At 51.5% G+C, this 15,396-nt stretch overlaps 1 protein-coding gene across 1 annotated transcript in view; it reads right to left on the bottom strand.

The window, feature by feature from the left end:
- Positions 1–105: 105 nt before the first annotated feature.
- The window catches only part of Vps37b (VPS37B subunit of ESCRT-I), a 28,283-nt gene continuing 12,992 nt past the window's right edge, over positions 106–15,396 (bottom strand). The window contains exons 2-4 of the mRNA XM_057763581.1: positions 4,881–5,052; positions 3,016–3,098; positions 106–2,188 (exon numbers count right to left, since the gene is read on the bottom strand). Of these exons, the coding sequence (XP_057619564.1) occupies positions 1,697–2,188; positions 3,016–3,098; positions 4,881–5,052 (747 nt within the window). The 3' untranslated portion in view covers positions 106–1,696. The remainder of the gene's footprint in view (positions 2,189–3,015; positions 3,099–4,880; positions 5,053–15,396) is intronic.

Below are 15,396 nucleotides of genomic sequence, written 5' to 3'. Positions count from 1 at the left end.
TGAACTCCTAGCACTCCTCCTGCCTGTCCAGCCATCAGCCTTTTGTTAAGGCCATGTAAAGCAGTGGCAGGCTAAAAAAAAAATAAAAAGAGAAATGCAACAAACTGAAATTAATAATTCTCAATTTATTAAGAGTTCTACAGCTTTACAACCCCAGTGCCAGATATGGCCCTGGGCGGCGATGGCAAGGTCAGCCTGGCAGCCCCCTCACCACATCCTCCTGGAGCTCCCATGTGGCTGCAGCCCGTGACTGGGGCAGTGGGCGTTCCTGGCGGCAGCTGGTGGCAGAGGTATCGAGGCGGTACATACAGCTTTGTCTCTATACAGAGCAGCTCCAGTGGGGTCCAATCCAGGAGCAGGAGGACAGGACTTGGGGACGGAGGCTGGCGCTACCGCCAGGGACAGGCTCTCTAACCAGTTCTGCCCTGTCACCTTGGGTTGAGGCCAGTTGGCAGGGTACGGGAAGGGCTCTAACTTCTACCGACAGGCACACAGCCCTCTTCTGGGAACAGGTGTGGTTGCTGGCCCTCCCCCACCTGGGCCCTGGGAACTCTGCACTCGTGGCACCTGCAGATGAGATCCCAGAGAGGAAGGAGCCACCGCTGTCATTCCCGTGAGGTGGGCTTTTCCCAAACCTCTTCTGTGCTCTTGGCCAACACCTGCAGCACTGTCAGCGATGGCAGAGAACACTCCCGAGAGTATCCTGGTTGAAGGTAGATGGGCCTCCTCTGACCTATCACAAAGCAACGAGGCCCACTGCAGGCATCTGAGTCCCGGCACCAAGTGAAGCTAAGGCACAGCACGGGCACTGACGGATGTGACCATGCACTGCTCGCCTGACAGGAAGCGGCACTCAATAAATCTGCATTTTTAACCAGCTCGAAACAGTCTATGCGTTTTTAAAAAAGTTTCCCTGAATGGTCTTGAGAGTGTCAAAAAAGTTTCCTTTCCAAATATAAAACAGGAAAATTACAAGTGTAGTAAAAACACTGAGTATTTTTTTTTTCACAGAAACCATCATGAGACTTGAGGTGTGAGTGAGGGCTGAGGACTCTGCTGTGCAAAGTCCAGCTCACACCAGCCTCACACCCAGAGCCACAGCTCTCCTGGCCTCTGCACACGGCAGCCAAGTGCAAACTATGCTCACGGTTTTGAACTGAGAGCATCCAGTCTGGCAGGAGGAGAGGTGACTGATGAACCTGCCTGGCACAGACTGAGTGGACAGCATAGGTGCCCAGCAAGGCCTGGCTGTGGGCACATGTTCCAGGCTGGCCGGTGTAAACCAGCCTTTACTGGCACCATAGCAGCTGGTAGACCAAGACTTGAAAATAAAACAGATATAATTAACCATGCTTATTAAATAAAGCTGTAACAGGAGGGCCATGACTCTAAACTGGAGGGAGGTTTATCTTCCAGATGCACAAGTCCATCAACACTAGATATTTAGAAATCACACCCAGGGCACAGACCCATGTGATGACCGGGCATGCCAGACAGTGGCCTGGCACAGAGAGCTCCCTTGGTCCACAAAACCCGCTCTCCGTTACTTACCACGGACCTATAGTTCTAAAATCGGATGGACACACTGGCCCAGGGCACCCAAGCCATTGGCCCAGATGCTGGGCTCCGCAGCCTCCACTACAGAGCTTGGCATGGCAGGCAGAGGGTGTCTTGCAGGAAGAACTGACGCCAGAGCTCACTGGAGGATGAAACCCGGCTGGTGTGGAGCCAGCCGTGGAGGGGGTCTCTGGGGCAGGGCTGGTGGGTATGGCGACACCAACTGTGCAGAGAATCCTTGCTGAGAGGGGAGGCCCACCCTGGGGGGCAGAGGTGGGCACTGTAATCCTGGATATGGAGAAGCCTGTCCTGAGCCCATGGCAGCAGTGAATGGGGTGGCTGTGTGTCCTGCGGGCACTGGGGGAGGAGGTGGTGGGATGCGCCGAGGCACGACAGAAGGGAGCCCAGTGGCCTCCAGAGACGGGTAGGGCAGAGAGGTGGCAGTCGATGGCTCAGGCACCCTGGATGGTACTGGGGCCCCGGCCTGTGGGAGTCTCTGTCCCTTCAGCACCAGCTCCTGGAGCTTCTCCACTTTCACACGCCGCATGTGAGCCAGCTTCCGCTTGCTCTGGTAGACGTCAATGAAGGCGTCCAGAGGGAGCTCTCCATCCAGAAACTTCTCTGCCATGTTCTACAAGAAGCAGGAGAAACGATTACAAGACAGGCCCACTGTTAGGAAGAATGCTCCCTTCACAGTCCAGGCCAGGGAAGGAGGCTCTAGTTCCCTGCAGCATCCCTCCTCCTGGGAATAGGCCTCGGTGACCGTCTTCTGCCACAGGGCAGGCGCAGAGCTGCAGGCGCAGAGCTGCAGGTGCAGAGCTGCAGGCGCAGAGGTGTGCCTGGGTCTGCCCTCCCAGGAAGATGAGGTGGGTGGCCGCGCTGTTGGCCCCAGCTCCCAGAACCACAACAGACGGCAGCCTGAGCTGCCAGCTCTCTACCCCAGAGATGGCTACTGCCCGGGCCCCGCCCTCTGATTTCCACCTGGCTGCACACTGACCAGTGGCTCACCCTGGACGGGGCAGCAGCAGAGAATTCTGCTTGTGGCTATCAGGGCCTGCCAAAGCCTAACGGTTAGTCAGACTAGCGTAGCCTGACCTGGGCAACATGTGCCAGCCCTGACTCATTTCCTCCCCTGACAAGACTCTGGCTAGCCATGTCTGGAAGGCTGCAGTGACCAGCTGACTCACTGACCACAGGAGATGCCGCTCAGTCACTGGCACCAGGAGCCTGGCAGAGCAGCGCGCACCCTGGTCTGGGTCAGCACTGGGCTGCCCCCGCCTGCTGGACCCCTGCCTAGCACATTCTGCTCACTTGCACTCAGACCCGTGTGCTTGGGAAGTGTCCCCTGTTGGCAGTGGAGGTGTGGGGCTCCCATGTCCTGGAGGAAACAGGTCCACAGACTGGGCAAGGTGACCCAGACACGTGCTGAGGTATTCCCATAAGGTCGTCTAGCCTTACCTCAGTGTCTTCCTCAATCTTGGCCCCTTCTGCTTGAAGAAGTGCTAACAGAGTCTCCAAGGAAGCGCTGTTTGACTGCTTATCTGGGAAAAGCAAAAAATACGATGCCATGAGGCAGGGCATCCCACAGGACACCTTCCAGGTTCCTTGGAGAAAGGTTGTCCTCGAACTCAGAGACCCCGTGCTGGGATTAAAGGTGTGTGTCACCAAAACAGGAGCAGACTTTCCAGGACCTGACAGTAAAGCCTCAAATCCACCAAAGGGATGCAGGGATCGGCTCCAGGATAGAGCAGGCCAGCTCCTGCCTGGATGGAGCAGGAAACCATCTGTCCATGGAGCTGGCTGCTTCCCATGTGTGACCACAACACTGTAATCACACGGGCTTCCCCAGTACTAAGGGGTAAACAAGGACCGCACACACACGAGGCCAGTAGTCTGCCGCTGAGCTCTGCCCGCAGCCCACCCACTCCCACTGTAAAATACAATCTCACCACACTCCACCAGCTGCGGGCCACTGTCACCATTCAAAGGACCTTTTCCTGCCTTCTCTCTTACCAGGTTCCATTTGTGAGTGCTAACTTAATCTAGCACATAGTCAAGCCTTAGGGTCTTCGATTTTAAAGACATGAGGGTTAGAAAGAAGGCTCAGAGGCTAAGGGCAGCACTCCCTGCTCCTCCAGAGGGCCTGAGTTCCGTTCCCAGCACCCACGTCAGGTAACACACATTCACACAGACACTTACGTAAAAATTGATCTTAAAAGCAAACACCATCTGAATAAAACCCGAGGAATACCAGGTCAGGCCAGAAAGACACCCCCAAAGGCTCCATCATGTCCACTCTCCATCAGACGACGCTGCCCTGGCTCTGCAGGCAGCGTGTGCTCCGTTTACCTGACTCTCACTCAGCATCATCCCCCAGCCCACAGACTAAATTCTAGATGTTACCTGAGACTCATTCTTTGCAAACCCACCACTGTACTGTGTAATCGCGCCCCAGCCCTCACTCTGCAGAGAGACACTTAGATGATTCTTCAACTTAATGACTGGACAAAAAACAAACAAAAACGAAAACAACATTTGTCCTTATCTCCTCAGGGACAGAGCATCCCCTTCCCTGAGTCACAGAATGCGTCGTGTGGCAAAGAAGCCTCCCAAGGAGCATCCCACACCAGGACCTGGTGTGTCTGGTCTTTTAATCTGTTCTTAGGTTCTGGTTAAGTGGCTGTCGGTAACTTTACTGCAGTCAGAGACAGGGGACTAGAGCAAACAGCAGCTATCACAACTACATTTCACAAAAGGTGGTGATTCTGGTTTTTTGGTTTCTTTAACTTTTGAGACAGGTTCTCACTATGTAGCCCTGGCTGTCCTAGAACTCGCTCTGTAGACCAGGCTGGCCTCAAACTCAGAGATCCACCTGCCTCTGTCTTCTGAGTGCTGGGATTAAAGGTATGCACCACCACAAAGGTGTTTTAACATTTGTGTGTGTCTGCATGTATGTTTACCTATGTGTGTGTCTGCATGTATATGCTAGTACCAGAAGACACGGAATCCCTTGGAACTGGAGTTACAGGAAGTTGTGAGCTGCCAGCTGTGGGTGCTGGGAACCAAACTCAGGACCTCTAGAAGAGCAGCAAATATTCTTAACCCCTGAGCCACCTCTCCAGTTCAGACAATGTTTCCTTTTTTTGTTTGTTTTTTGAGACAGTGTTTCTCTGTTGTCTTCTTCTGTGATTTCTGTTCTAGAAATCACTCTGTAGACCAGGCTAGCCTCAAACTTATACAGGTAATTGTCTGTTTCTGCCTCCCCATGCTGAGATTAAAGGCTCACACACCGCCCAGCGTTCCTTCAACTCTTTAGAAGTTACCTAGCTTGGTCTTCTTTATCTGATAGGCCTCAAAGAGAACCTGGAGTTCCTGGTATTTCTGGGTCAGGCGAGCTTTCTGCGCATCCAGCTGGGGCTGGTACAAAAGGTTTTCCTCCGCCAGGCTCCGGTTGCTAGCCAGTGTCATCTCTTTGTTAAGCTGAACCGTTTGCGTCTGCAAGAAACACACAGGCTGGTGAGACTCAGGGTGCTCAGTTCACGGGCAAGTCCTACATGGCCCCTCCCAGATGCCACGCCCCCCACAAGTTCCACCCTGCTCTCCCAGATGGCTCCAAGTGCTGGGCAGACACTCTTGCCCCTCCGCCTTCTTGTGGGCGCTCTCCCCATTCACAAAAGGCAAGGTCCGCTTCCCTCCCCATGGGCTTTGGCTTCAATGGCTGCACTGTGATTTGAATTCTGTACAGCTGGCGCTGTGCTGGACTGTCCAGGGCAAGCTCCTGCCGCTGCAGAGGAAACAGGGGCCACTTTTATCAGAGGGGTCTAAGTTGGCAGGATGTCAGCATCTGCTTCATCGTCAGCCTCAGATCAAAGGAGCCCAGCTGGGCCGAGAGAATTATGTTTGCAGTGACTGCTTCTCCCATCTTTCCCACGCCCACAACAGCCCCTGGGTCATCCCCCATTAGCAAAGCCAACCCAACGGGAAAGGGGCTGGCTGTGCGCATCAAGGGCTCCTCCCACTGACTCCAGGCTCTCTAGCTGACAGATACTGAGAGCTGCCTGTGTGGGCCTTGGGGAGGTCTATGAAAGGACGAAGGGCAAAGCTTGGCCAGTCTGTTCAGAGAAAAGCAAGAAACAAATACATCTGCCCTCTAGTTCCCTGTCTGCTCACTCGTGACACGTGACGCGCTCTCTCTACACGGCCTGCCCACTGCTACCCCTCACCCAGGCGACAAGTCTGCATCTCTCCCAGCAGCTCTTCAACCCCACCCAGGCATTTATTTTCCTTTACTATTTTCTGCCGCCACACCCAGGCTATTTTTGCCAGGACTTCCTTCCTCTCGTGTTCTTATCTAGTTCTTTGCTCCCCACCTCCCACCAGGTACCTCTGCGACTCCCAGCACCCTCACGTGGGACACACGAGGAACTCCCAGAACCAAGGAAAAGCCCTTGCTCACCAGGCAGAGGGCATCTGCTCAGCAGACCCAGTGGCAGCTGACCTAGATTCTCCCACAGGCCCTAAAGACCACCTCCAAAATCAGAGAGCCCCAGTCACAAAGTCATTGACCCCCCACCCCAACTCAGCACTATAAAACAAGCGCCGGCAGCACCCCAAGGATGGTGGCATGGGGACACTCAATCTCTGCTGCAGTGGAAGGCAGTACTTTAAGGAGGCCCCGGGAAGCAGGTAGGGCTCCTGAGCCTCATCTGCCCCAGAGGCACCAGGGGGCCACCTGAGTCTTCCTTCCATTGTTAAGCTGTTGGGAAGAACAGACACAAATAAACCATGAGCGTTCACTCTGGCACTTCTTAGGAAACTAAACGTGGAAAGATCATTTGACCCACACACACACACACACACACACACACCTCTGCACTTGAATTTCCTAGTAGATTTGTTCAAAATAATCTAAAACCTGAAGTACGAAAACAGCCAGCTGTGCCACGTCCATGCCACGGAATGCTATACAGCAATGAAAGAGGAGGGCACGCTCACACGCAGACAGAGGGCACGCTCACACGTGGACAACTCAAGTAATACCCCGGGAGTCACAAGGAGTGAAAAAAGCCAACCCTGAAGGGTCATGTATCCCATGCTTCCACGTGTGCAGTAGTCTCAAATATCAAAATGAAGAGATGTGGGGTTTGTGACGGGGCAGGAGGGCTGTGAGTTGACAACCTCTGACTGGTGACAGAGATCTCTGTTCTCTATCCTGCCTGGCTGTGAGAATGTATGTGGTAGAACCTTGCCAGAGTCTACCACTTGGGGATGAGATGAAGGACACAGCGGCTGTGTCTTATGTCTGACATTTGAATCTATGGTTATCCCCAAATCAGGCTTGGTCACAAGCAAACTGCTATGGGTCGGGCAGGGTCTCACTATGTAGGCCAGGCTGGTCACAAACTGACAGTTGTCCTGCCTCGGTTTCCCAAGTATGAAGATGGAGACACTGTGGCCCTACAGTCGTGTGGCTTGTATGTGTCAATACTGAACTGTAATTCTTCATCCCACAGCATTTGCTGAAAAAGCCAGCACCCTCCAGGCCTAAGGTGGGCAGAGAAAGCTCATGCCGGGAACACTCCTCAGGAAAGTGTCTTCCACCTTCTCTGCAAGGCCATTCTCGCCCCTTTCCCAGCAGCTGAGCACTCGGCTCTGGAGTGGGGCCTGTTCTTCATGCTCCAAGGCTACCCTGACTATCCTAAACTCAGCCACCACGCTCACGAACTCACTCTTTCACCGTCTGTCACATCCCATCAAAATCCAAGCTATCGGATGGTGTTTGGCACAACAGGCCCCAGAGCACAGGGACCACTCAGTGATATCTGCTGGTCCATCAGTGTGCACCCTCCCCTTACAAAACAGACCAGAGATCATCTGAGCCCAACTCTCACTCCCAGAACAAGGCTGGGATCCAGTGTGCCAACTCTCACTCCCAGAACAAGGCTGGATCCAGTGCGCTTCTGGTTAATCGCGCGCAAGGCCCTGCTTTCACCTCTACCATCGAACAGTGCGAAGGTAACAAAATATGGAGCAGGAAAACGTGACCATTGGGTGCCCGCCGAGCTCTCTGAGAATGTCACTTGAGTCTAAGCCTATCCGGGGGCACGTAGGGTCACACACTGTGGGTAGTTTCCAAAGCAGAATGTCCCTAGAAGTTCTTAGCAGAAGCAACACAGTAAGCCCGGGGTCGTGAGATGGGCGTGGGAAAGGTGACATTCAAGCACTTGCCTCTGCCATTAAACGCACAGCTCAGCAGCAGGGCACCTGCCCATCATGCATTGAGCTCCAGGCGCACACAGCCTGAACCCAGACCAACCACCGACTGTCTGGAGGACCAGGCAGACACCCTCCCAAACTCTCAGGGGACCACACGGCTAAACTGAGAGGCACCACTTCCGTTCCTCTATAAAATGCAAATACAAAACCTCCTATTCCCACAGGGTACCGTCGGGACCACTTGCCCTACACAGCACAAAGTCCCAGAAACACAAGGAAGCCTGAGCTAAAAACAAGACAATCTGACAGGACTCCCGCCAAAGCCACCCACCAATAAAGCAGTCAGACCCCACGATGACAGCTGCTGAACTGGCTGTATGTTTTATACCCTCTGGGCCAGCAGATGCTTTTATGTGAACAAATGACAGCACATCCTAAATGGCCATCCAGACAAGGTCCCCAACCTCCAGGGGGGCAATGGCAACAAGGACAAGGGTCGGGAATGCTGTGAGCTGGCCAACCTTTTCTTAGCTTTTGTAACTTCAGCAGAGACAGGATGGAAGATGAGCAGGGAGGGCCACCTTGGCCCAGCCAGAGATCTGAGACTACAGAGGGACGTCCACTTTAACAAATGTCAGGCTTAAAGAGAATCCAAGCTGTTCACACCCTTGTTTGGGGACAGCAGCAGCATGACACATGCACACAGGCCGGCAGTGGCAGGGCTCCTTGATCTTTCCCATGGTCCATCCTTTTCCTTAACCCTAAGATAACCCGAAGAAATCTTTTCAGGAAACCATTTCTGTGGTGAAGAACCATTTCTGTAAATGTTCTCGGTTTCACTTCAGCTTCCTCCTCCAGTAAAGCGAACTGTGCGGTGTGTGACATGTTTATCAGGGCTCCGTTTGCATGGCTACTTCTGCCCATGAGCTAAAGGAAGGCTGTCTAGGACATTGGCCCCGAGTCAGTTAACACAGTCACCCTGGCTGTGTGTGTGTGTGTGTGTGCGTGCGTGCGTGCGTGCGTGGGATCATTCACTTTCAAACCCTTTCTACTCAACTACCACTTGGCTTTTTTAATCACCCGACTCATTTTAACAGTCATACAACCCCACAAAGAAGAAGCCGCCCCCTTACAATAAGCACACACAAACAAAACTCCACCTTTCTGATGTCAGTGCAAACAGAAGGCAGACACCCTGGGAAAATAAAGTGACTCCCTTTGAAAATGGGGGGTGGTGGGCAGCTGGAGAGATAGTCCATCAGGTACGAGCCTGAGGACTGGGTTCAGATCCCTTGTGCCCATGTAGGAGCCTGGTGTGTCTCCAGTGCTGGGGGGGGACAGGCTGACCCTGGAGCTCACTGGCCACCTAGGCCAGCCAATAGGTGAGCTCCACATTCAATGAGAGACCTTGTCTCAAAAGATAAGAGCGAGAGACCACTGATTGTTGGCTTCCACCAGTGCATGTGCAAACACAGACACACAGACACACGACACACCAAAACAAAAACAAAAACAAACAAACAAAAAACCCCGTCTGAGATGAGGAGACCCATGAGGAACTCCACAGATATAAGCTCCCCTGCCCATGCAAGGCTTACAGAGACGCAAGTCTTCCTGAGGCCCTGCTGGCTAGGGCCAGGTCAGAAGCTTGAGTTTCCAGTGATATTTGTCAGGCCAAAGATGGATGCCCCCACATTGCAGAGGAACTCTGGGTGACTGTCCAGGCAGCCAGCTGTTTCTGTCGTTTTGCACAGTTTTTGGAAGTCACTTGCTCACACTTCCTGCTTACTCAGTTAATATTATTTCCTTCTCGGGTCTCTGAGGGAGATGAAGACTAGAGAGTTATAGTTTTCCTTGTTTACCACATGCTGAAAGCAAATTATGATAGAAAGTAAATTAGGTACAAGACTTTGAACTCACAAGATAGGATAGATATGGAGTATTTTCTCTGAATTTGTCAAATGCAAATGGACTAGACATTATTGATGCATTTATTGCCTATGTATTGTATTTATTGTGTATAGTTTTTTCTTATATTAGTTACAGCCTTTTTTATTTTAGACAAAAAGGGTAAATGTAGCGATATTTCATTTGTATTTTAATAAATAAAGTTTATCTGAAGATTAGAGAGTAAAACAGTCGCACTGATCAGCCATACAGAGCAGGCAGTGGTGACACGCACCTTTAATCCCAGTAGCCACACTAGTTTGCCACAGAAACCGGGTGGTAGTGGTGCACGCCTTTCGTCCCAGCACTAGAGAGGACTATAAGACAGGAGGAGGGGCTGGAGAGATGGCTCAGAGGTTAAGAGCACTGCCTGCTCTTCCAAAGATCCTGAGTTCAATTCCCAGCAACCACATGGTGGCTCACAACCATCTGAAATGAGATCTGATGCCCTCTTCTGGCTGCAGACACACAGACAGAATATTGTATACATAATAAATAAATAAATATTAAAAAAAAAAAAGACAGGAGGAGACAGGTTTAAGTCAACCAGGTCTGGCCCCCTGTCTATAGTTATAACTGTGTCTCCCTAAGGCAGACGAGTCTGTCTCCATTTTCTAACTTTCTTTGGGAGTGGGGGCAGATTTTGAGACAGGGTTTCTCTGTGTAACTTTGGAGCCTGTCCAGGATCTCACTCTGAAGACCAGGCTGGCCTTGAACTCACAGAACTGCCTGCTTCTTAACTGTGCGTGTGTGTGGCCTCTACCACCCAGACTGGCAGTCTCTGACTCCCTCTTCACACACAGACAACCTCGGCACGACAAACCAGATGGCACCGCTGAACCACACGAGCCAGTATGAACAAATGAATGGAAACTCTCTCTTTATTTGGTTTTTAGAGACAGGCTTTCTCTGTGTAGCTCTGGTTGTCCTGGAACTTGCTCTGCAGACCAGGCTGGTCTTGAACTCAGAGATCTCTCAGCCTCTGCCTCCAGAGTGCTGGGATTAAAGGCGTGTGCTGCCACCGTTCGGCTTGAAAATTCTTAACAGTACTGGAAGTCTGTCAGTTGATGCAAGCCCAGTGACTTGAAGGTCACAACCTGAGTGGCCTCTGACCACTTTCTACAGGCCTAGTGTATGTACAAGGTGTGCAATCTTGCTGTGCTTAACACACAAACACGTTACTGGGCAGTAAGTAGAAATCTGACGGACATGACACTTTCCACCACATTTGTTCATGTGACTCCTAGGTCCCCACTCTCCTGCCCATCCCCTACCAATCTTGGTGGTGGCTGCCTTTATCTAAACTGTGTAGCCCACCCCGAACCAGACCCACCATCTATGCTCTTTTCTATTGACATAGCTGTGACCGCAACCCACCACAGCGGAGGGAGCTGGCTCAGCAAGAAGTGAAAGGCAAGACGGATGATGTTTTCCTGGATTCTTCCAGGGACACAGGCACGGCATGCCAGGCTTCTGACCCCTAGACTGCGCCACAGGCATTCCTGCTGTGAGACTACAGTGCTGTGGTGTGGTGACCTGCTTCAGCAGCTACAGGGCACTAGCCCAGTGCTGGCATCTTCTGCTGTCCACGAGGTGTACCCTCATGCCTGCTCTGTTCCTCGAAGTCACCACAGATGGAAGGAGTCACAGCAGGTCAACCAGGCCCTCTCCTCATACTGTCCTTCCTCCCAAACTTGTCCAGACTTGTTCCCAGCATTCCCCTTTTCCATGGGGCTCCCTCCACCCATGTGCCTGTGTCTGGCCAGAAGCCTGCTTTTCCTATGCAGTCACCCATCTGATGAGGACACTCAGCCCCTTCTGAACAGAACTATAAGCCCCGTGTGGTGCATCCTGTATGATCCCGACATTCCAGATACAGGAGGATGGCTGCAAGTTCAAAGCCAGCCAGAGCTACAAAGCTAGACCCTGTCTTAAAGCAGCAAAACTAAAGAGCACAGACGCACACTTGTGCAGCACAGCAACACACACACACATGCATGCACACACACGTGCAGGCACACGCATATACACATACAGCCACCATCTCCTCTGGGGGTGGAGTCTCTGTCTACATAGTTTTGCTGGCATTACAGACTACCATTAGCTTGTTATCGCAGCATTTGGAGACCACCTGTTGTCCTGCTCTGCCACAGCAACCAGCACAGTTAGAAATAAAGGGAATGTAAGACCATGATAGCTGCCAAGACAGACCCCAGTGCACCAGACACCTCAGAGACGGGGGCTCCCCACTTACAAGACAGACCCCAGTGCACCAGACACCTCAGAGACGGGGGCTCCCCACTTACAAGACAGACCCCAGTGCACCAGACACCTCAGAGACGGGGGCTCCCCACTTACAAGACAGACCCCAGTGCACCAGACACTTCAGAGACGGGGGCTCCCCATTTACAAGGCTTACCGAGCATGTGAGAGCCGAGGGACCACGATGGCCCTGAGTCATGTAATTTACCTGTTTATTTAAAAACTACAAGTTTCACAGGGTCCCAACCATGAGCAAAGAAGTAGGCAAATAATGACACTGAGAGGAGAACCAGCCTCCTACAGGGATGACATCCTTACTGGTTGCCTTTTGGAGCTGTCGATTTGAGAAGGGGAACACAGGAAGGATTGGAGGGAGGGTGGAGGGGAAAGTGTATTTTAAAAAACACAAGCAGATGCTCATCCTGGTCAGTCACAGCGTGTTCTAACACAGTAACTGGCCATTCATTCACTAGTTCATTCTCTCGTTTGTTCCAGAGTCACAGAGGATGCATACCTAAGAGCCGACAATGATCTGGGAGCAGCCCAGACCTCCAGGGTCTCATGATCAAGATCATCTGTGTGCATAAGGATGCCCGGATCCAGGCATGCATCCTGCCACTAGCAGCATGGGCCTTCCTTTGTACAAGAGTACAGTGTCCAAGTGAAAGCCTTGGAATATGCGACCACGGAGATTTAGGTGTTAACTGAAAACTTCACTGTGCCCACATTTCAGCACGCGCTAACACCTGGGTTTTGGGCCCTGCTGTGACGCTGGTGGAAGTTTTGGCTAGGTGTGTTTTCTGCACGGCTCTGCCAGGAAAAATGGAGACGTACGTTCACAACCATCCACTTCCACGTTCTAACAGCCACCTAGTATCCACCCCACTGCAGTCTGTTTTATGTCCGTGCGCAAAGCAGCTACAGGATGGCGCAGGCACGTAAGCCTATTTCAAGTCCTACCAACATTTCAGCCCCTTTTCGTTCATGTAAAAGGGCTGGACACAGAACCAGTCTTGCCCATACTGGAGGACCCATCTACACTGGGTCACCCACAGCTTTTACCTTTAAGGTATTTTAAAACAGTACCCTGTCATTCATCCTTAAAAATGTGGTGGGTGCTGGGTGTGGTGGCACTCGGGAAACATGGTGAGCAAGAACTCTGTAGCCCTAACTACAATGCCACAATCTCTCTCTAAAACCGACGATTCAACATCATTCATCACCTACAAATCTTGACCGAATTCTGTAGAACTTTTTGCCTTACTTGATCACATGAAACACAGCTTACATAGGAACAACATGGTCTTTTCCTCCCCTTTCACCTTTTGAAAACCAACTTTTGCACTAGACGTAATGGCTTATACCTGTTATCCCAGCACTCGGAGGCTGAGATAGGAGGATGGCTGAAAGTCTGTTGCTGGATTACAGTGTAAAGCTTTTTTGTTTCGAGACAGGATTTCTGTATAGCCCTAGCTGTCCTGGAACTCACTCTGTAGACCAGGCTGGCCTCGAGCTCAGAGATTCACCTGCCTCTGCCTCCATGCTGGGATTAAAGGCGTGCGCCTCCATGGCCGCCAGGCCAATGCAAGGCTCTTGTTGTGTCAAAAGACCAGAAGAAACAAAACCAAATGAAACCAACTTCTGGGAGGGAGTTAGCCTCTATATAACACCCTAAAACTGTCCAATTAATCAGCAAGGTCATCGTCAGAGAACACTGCCTCATCTGACCTTGGCCACTTTCGAGAAATGTAAAGCTCTCTGTAACAGGATGACAAGAGCCAAGTCTCAGCTCATTGCAGACCTAAGCCTGTGTTGAGTGCGCATGCTCTGCAGGTTAGCTGTAACTCCTTCACCAGGCTCCTCTGACCTACCTCACCATGCCAATCACCCGGTCGGGGGCCTGACGCCGTGGGTTTCTTCAGCTGTGCATATTCATGTGTGTCCATGTGTGGGTATGAGTGAGAGTTGATGCTGGAGCAGGAGCTGCGGCTGGGCCAAACTCGGGCCTTCTGCAGGAGCTGTGTGTGCTCTTGACCACTAAGTCATCTCTCCAGCCACATGAGACTATTTTTTCTATACTACATATTTGTGTGTGCACGTGTGTGTGCACATGAGTGAAGTAGGAAGACAAAGAAAGTTGGTTCTCTGCTTCTATCATCAAACGCAGGTGGTCATAATACTTGGAGACAGTCACTTTACCCTCTGAGAGACCTTGCTGGTCCTGTAGAAAGCTCGACTTCATCTCCTGTTCAGAGGGAGTTAAGCTACCCAATGACAGGTGCCAGCCCTGACTTTGGGTTTTGAGGAGGCTGTGACCTGACCTGGTCCCCACTGCTGCGGCAGTCTGAGGAGAGCCTGGTCCACATGGTGAATTCTAATACAGTCAGAGCTACATAGTAAAACCCTGTCTCAAAAAAGAAAAAAACCACATTAAAGGACCAGAGATTTCCAATCACTTTTTTTGTTTTGTTTTGTTTTTTTTGGTTTTTGGTTTTTCGAGACAGGGTTTCTCTGTGTAGCTTTGGAGCCTGTCCTGGAACTCATTCTGTAGATCAGGCTGGTATCGAACTCACAGAGATCCACCTGTCTCTGCCTCCCGAGTGCTGGGATTAAAGGTGTGCACCATCACTGCCTGGCTCCACTTTTCTTTTCTTTCTTTTAAAAAAAAAAGACATCAAATACCTTCTTGCTGGGGTGGAAGCTGCTTTCTCAGAAAGGAGCAGCCAATAACCACTAAACTCAGTCTCCTGTCCAGCCGCATGGAGCTGGCATTGTGACTAAAGTTAGGAAGCCACTGACTTGAGCAAGAGCTCACAGAAATGCAAATGTCAAGGCTTGGAAGTAATGAGGCCAGTCCCAGAGAAGAAATAAAGTTGACTCTGGGCCACAGTTTGCCAGTGCCCTCGTTCTGGCAGGACAACATACCAGGGCTTGGCATTTCCTGGAAGGCTCATTTCCTAATATTCAGATAAAAATAAGCAAGTCCTCGAGACTTGGAATTACATGGGTACTGTGTGAGGAACAATGAAACGTGACAGGCCTGAGTGGCTGTAGTGGCTCCGCTTTGAGATGACCTGACTGGAGCCACCTGCTTTATGGTAACTCCGACCCTGTGGGGAGGCAGGAAGGAAGGAATGACAACAGAAGACAGGAAGGCAGGATGGACCACCCACACTGATCATGGTGCTACCTCCCCTTGTCCCTGGCGTCCCCTAAAATCTGTGTGTGTGTGTGTGCGCGCGCGCGCATGCTTTCCCAAACCACTAAATCCCAACTTCTGCTGCGAAGCCTAGGAATTCTGTGCATAATCAGAACCAGTTAGCTGCCGGTTAACTAGGCATCGTGGTTAGAGCACTGTCATAAACATCATCTCAGCTGCTCTAAGACAGCTCTCACCATGTAGTCCAGTGGTCT

The sequence above is a fragment of the Chionomys nivalis genome, chromosome 3 (assembly GCF_950005125.1).
Source record: "Chionomys nivalis chromosome 3, mChiNiv1.1, whole genome shotgun sequence".
Lineage (NCBI taxonomy): Eukaryota > Metazoa > Chordata > Mammalia > Rodentia > Cricetidae > Chionomys > Chionomys nivalis.
The sequence above is the reverse complement of the archived record's forward strand: the minus strand, read 5'-3'. Positions and strand labels throughout refer to the sequence as shown.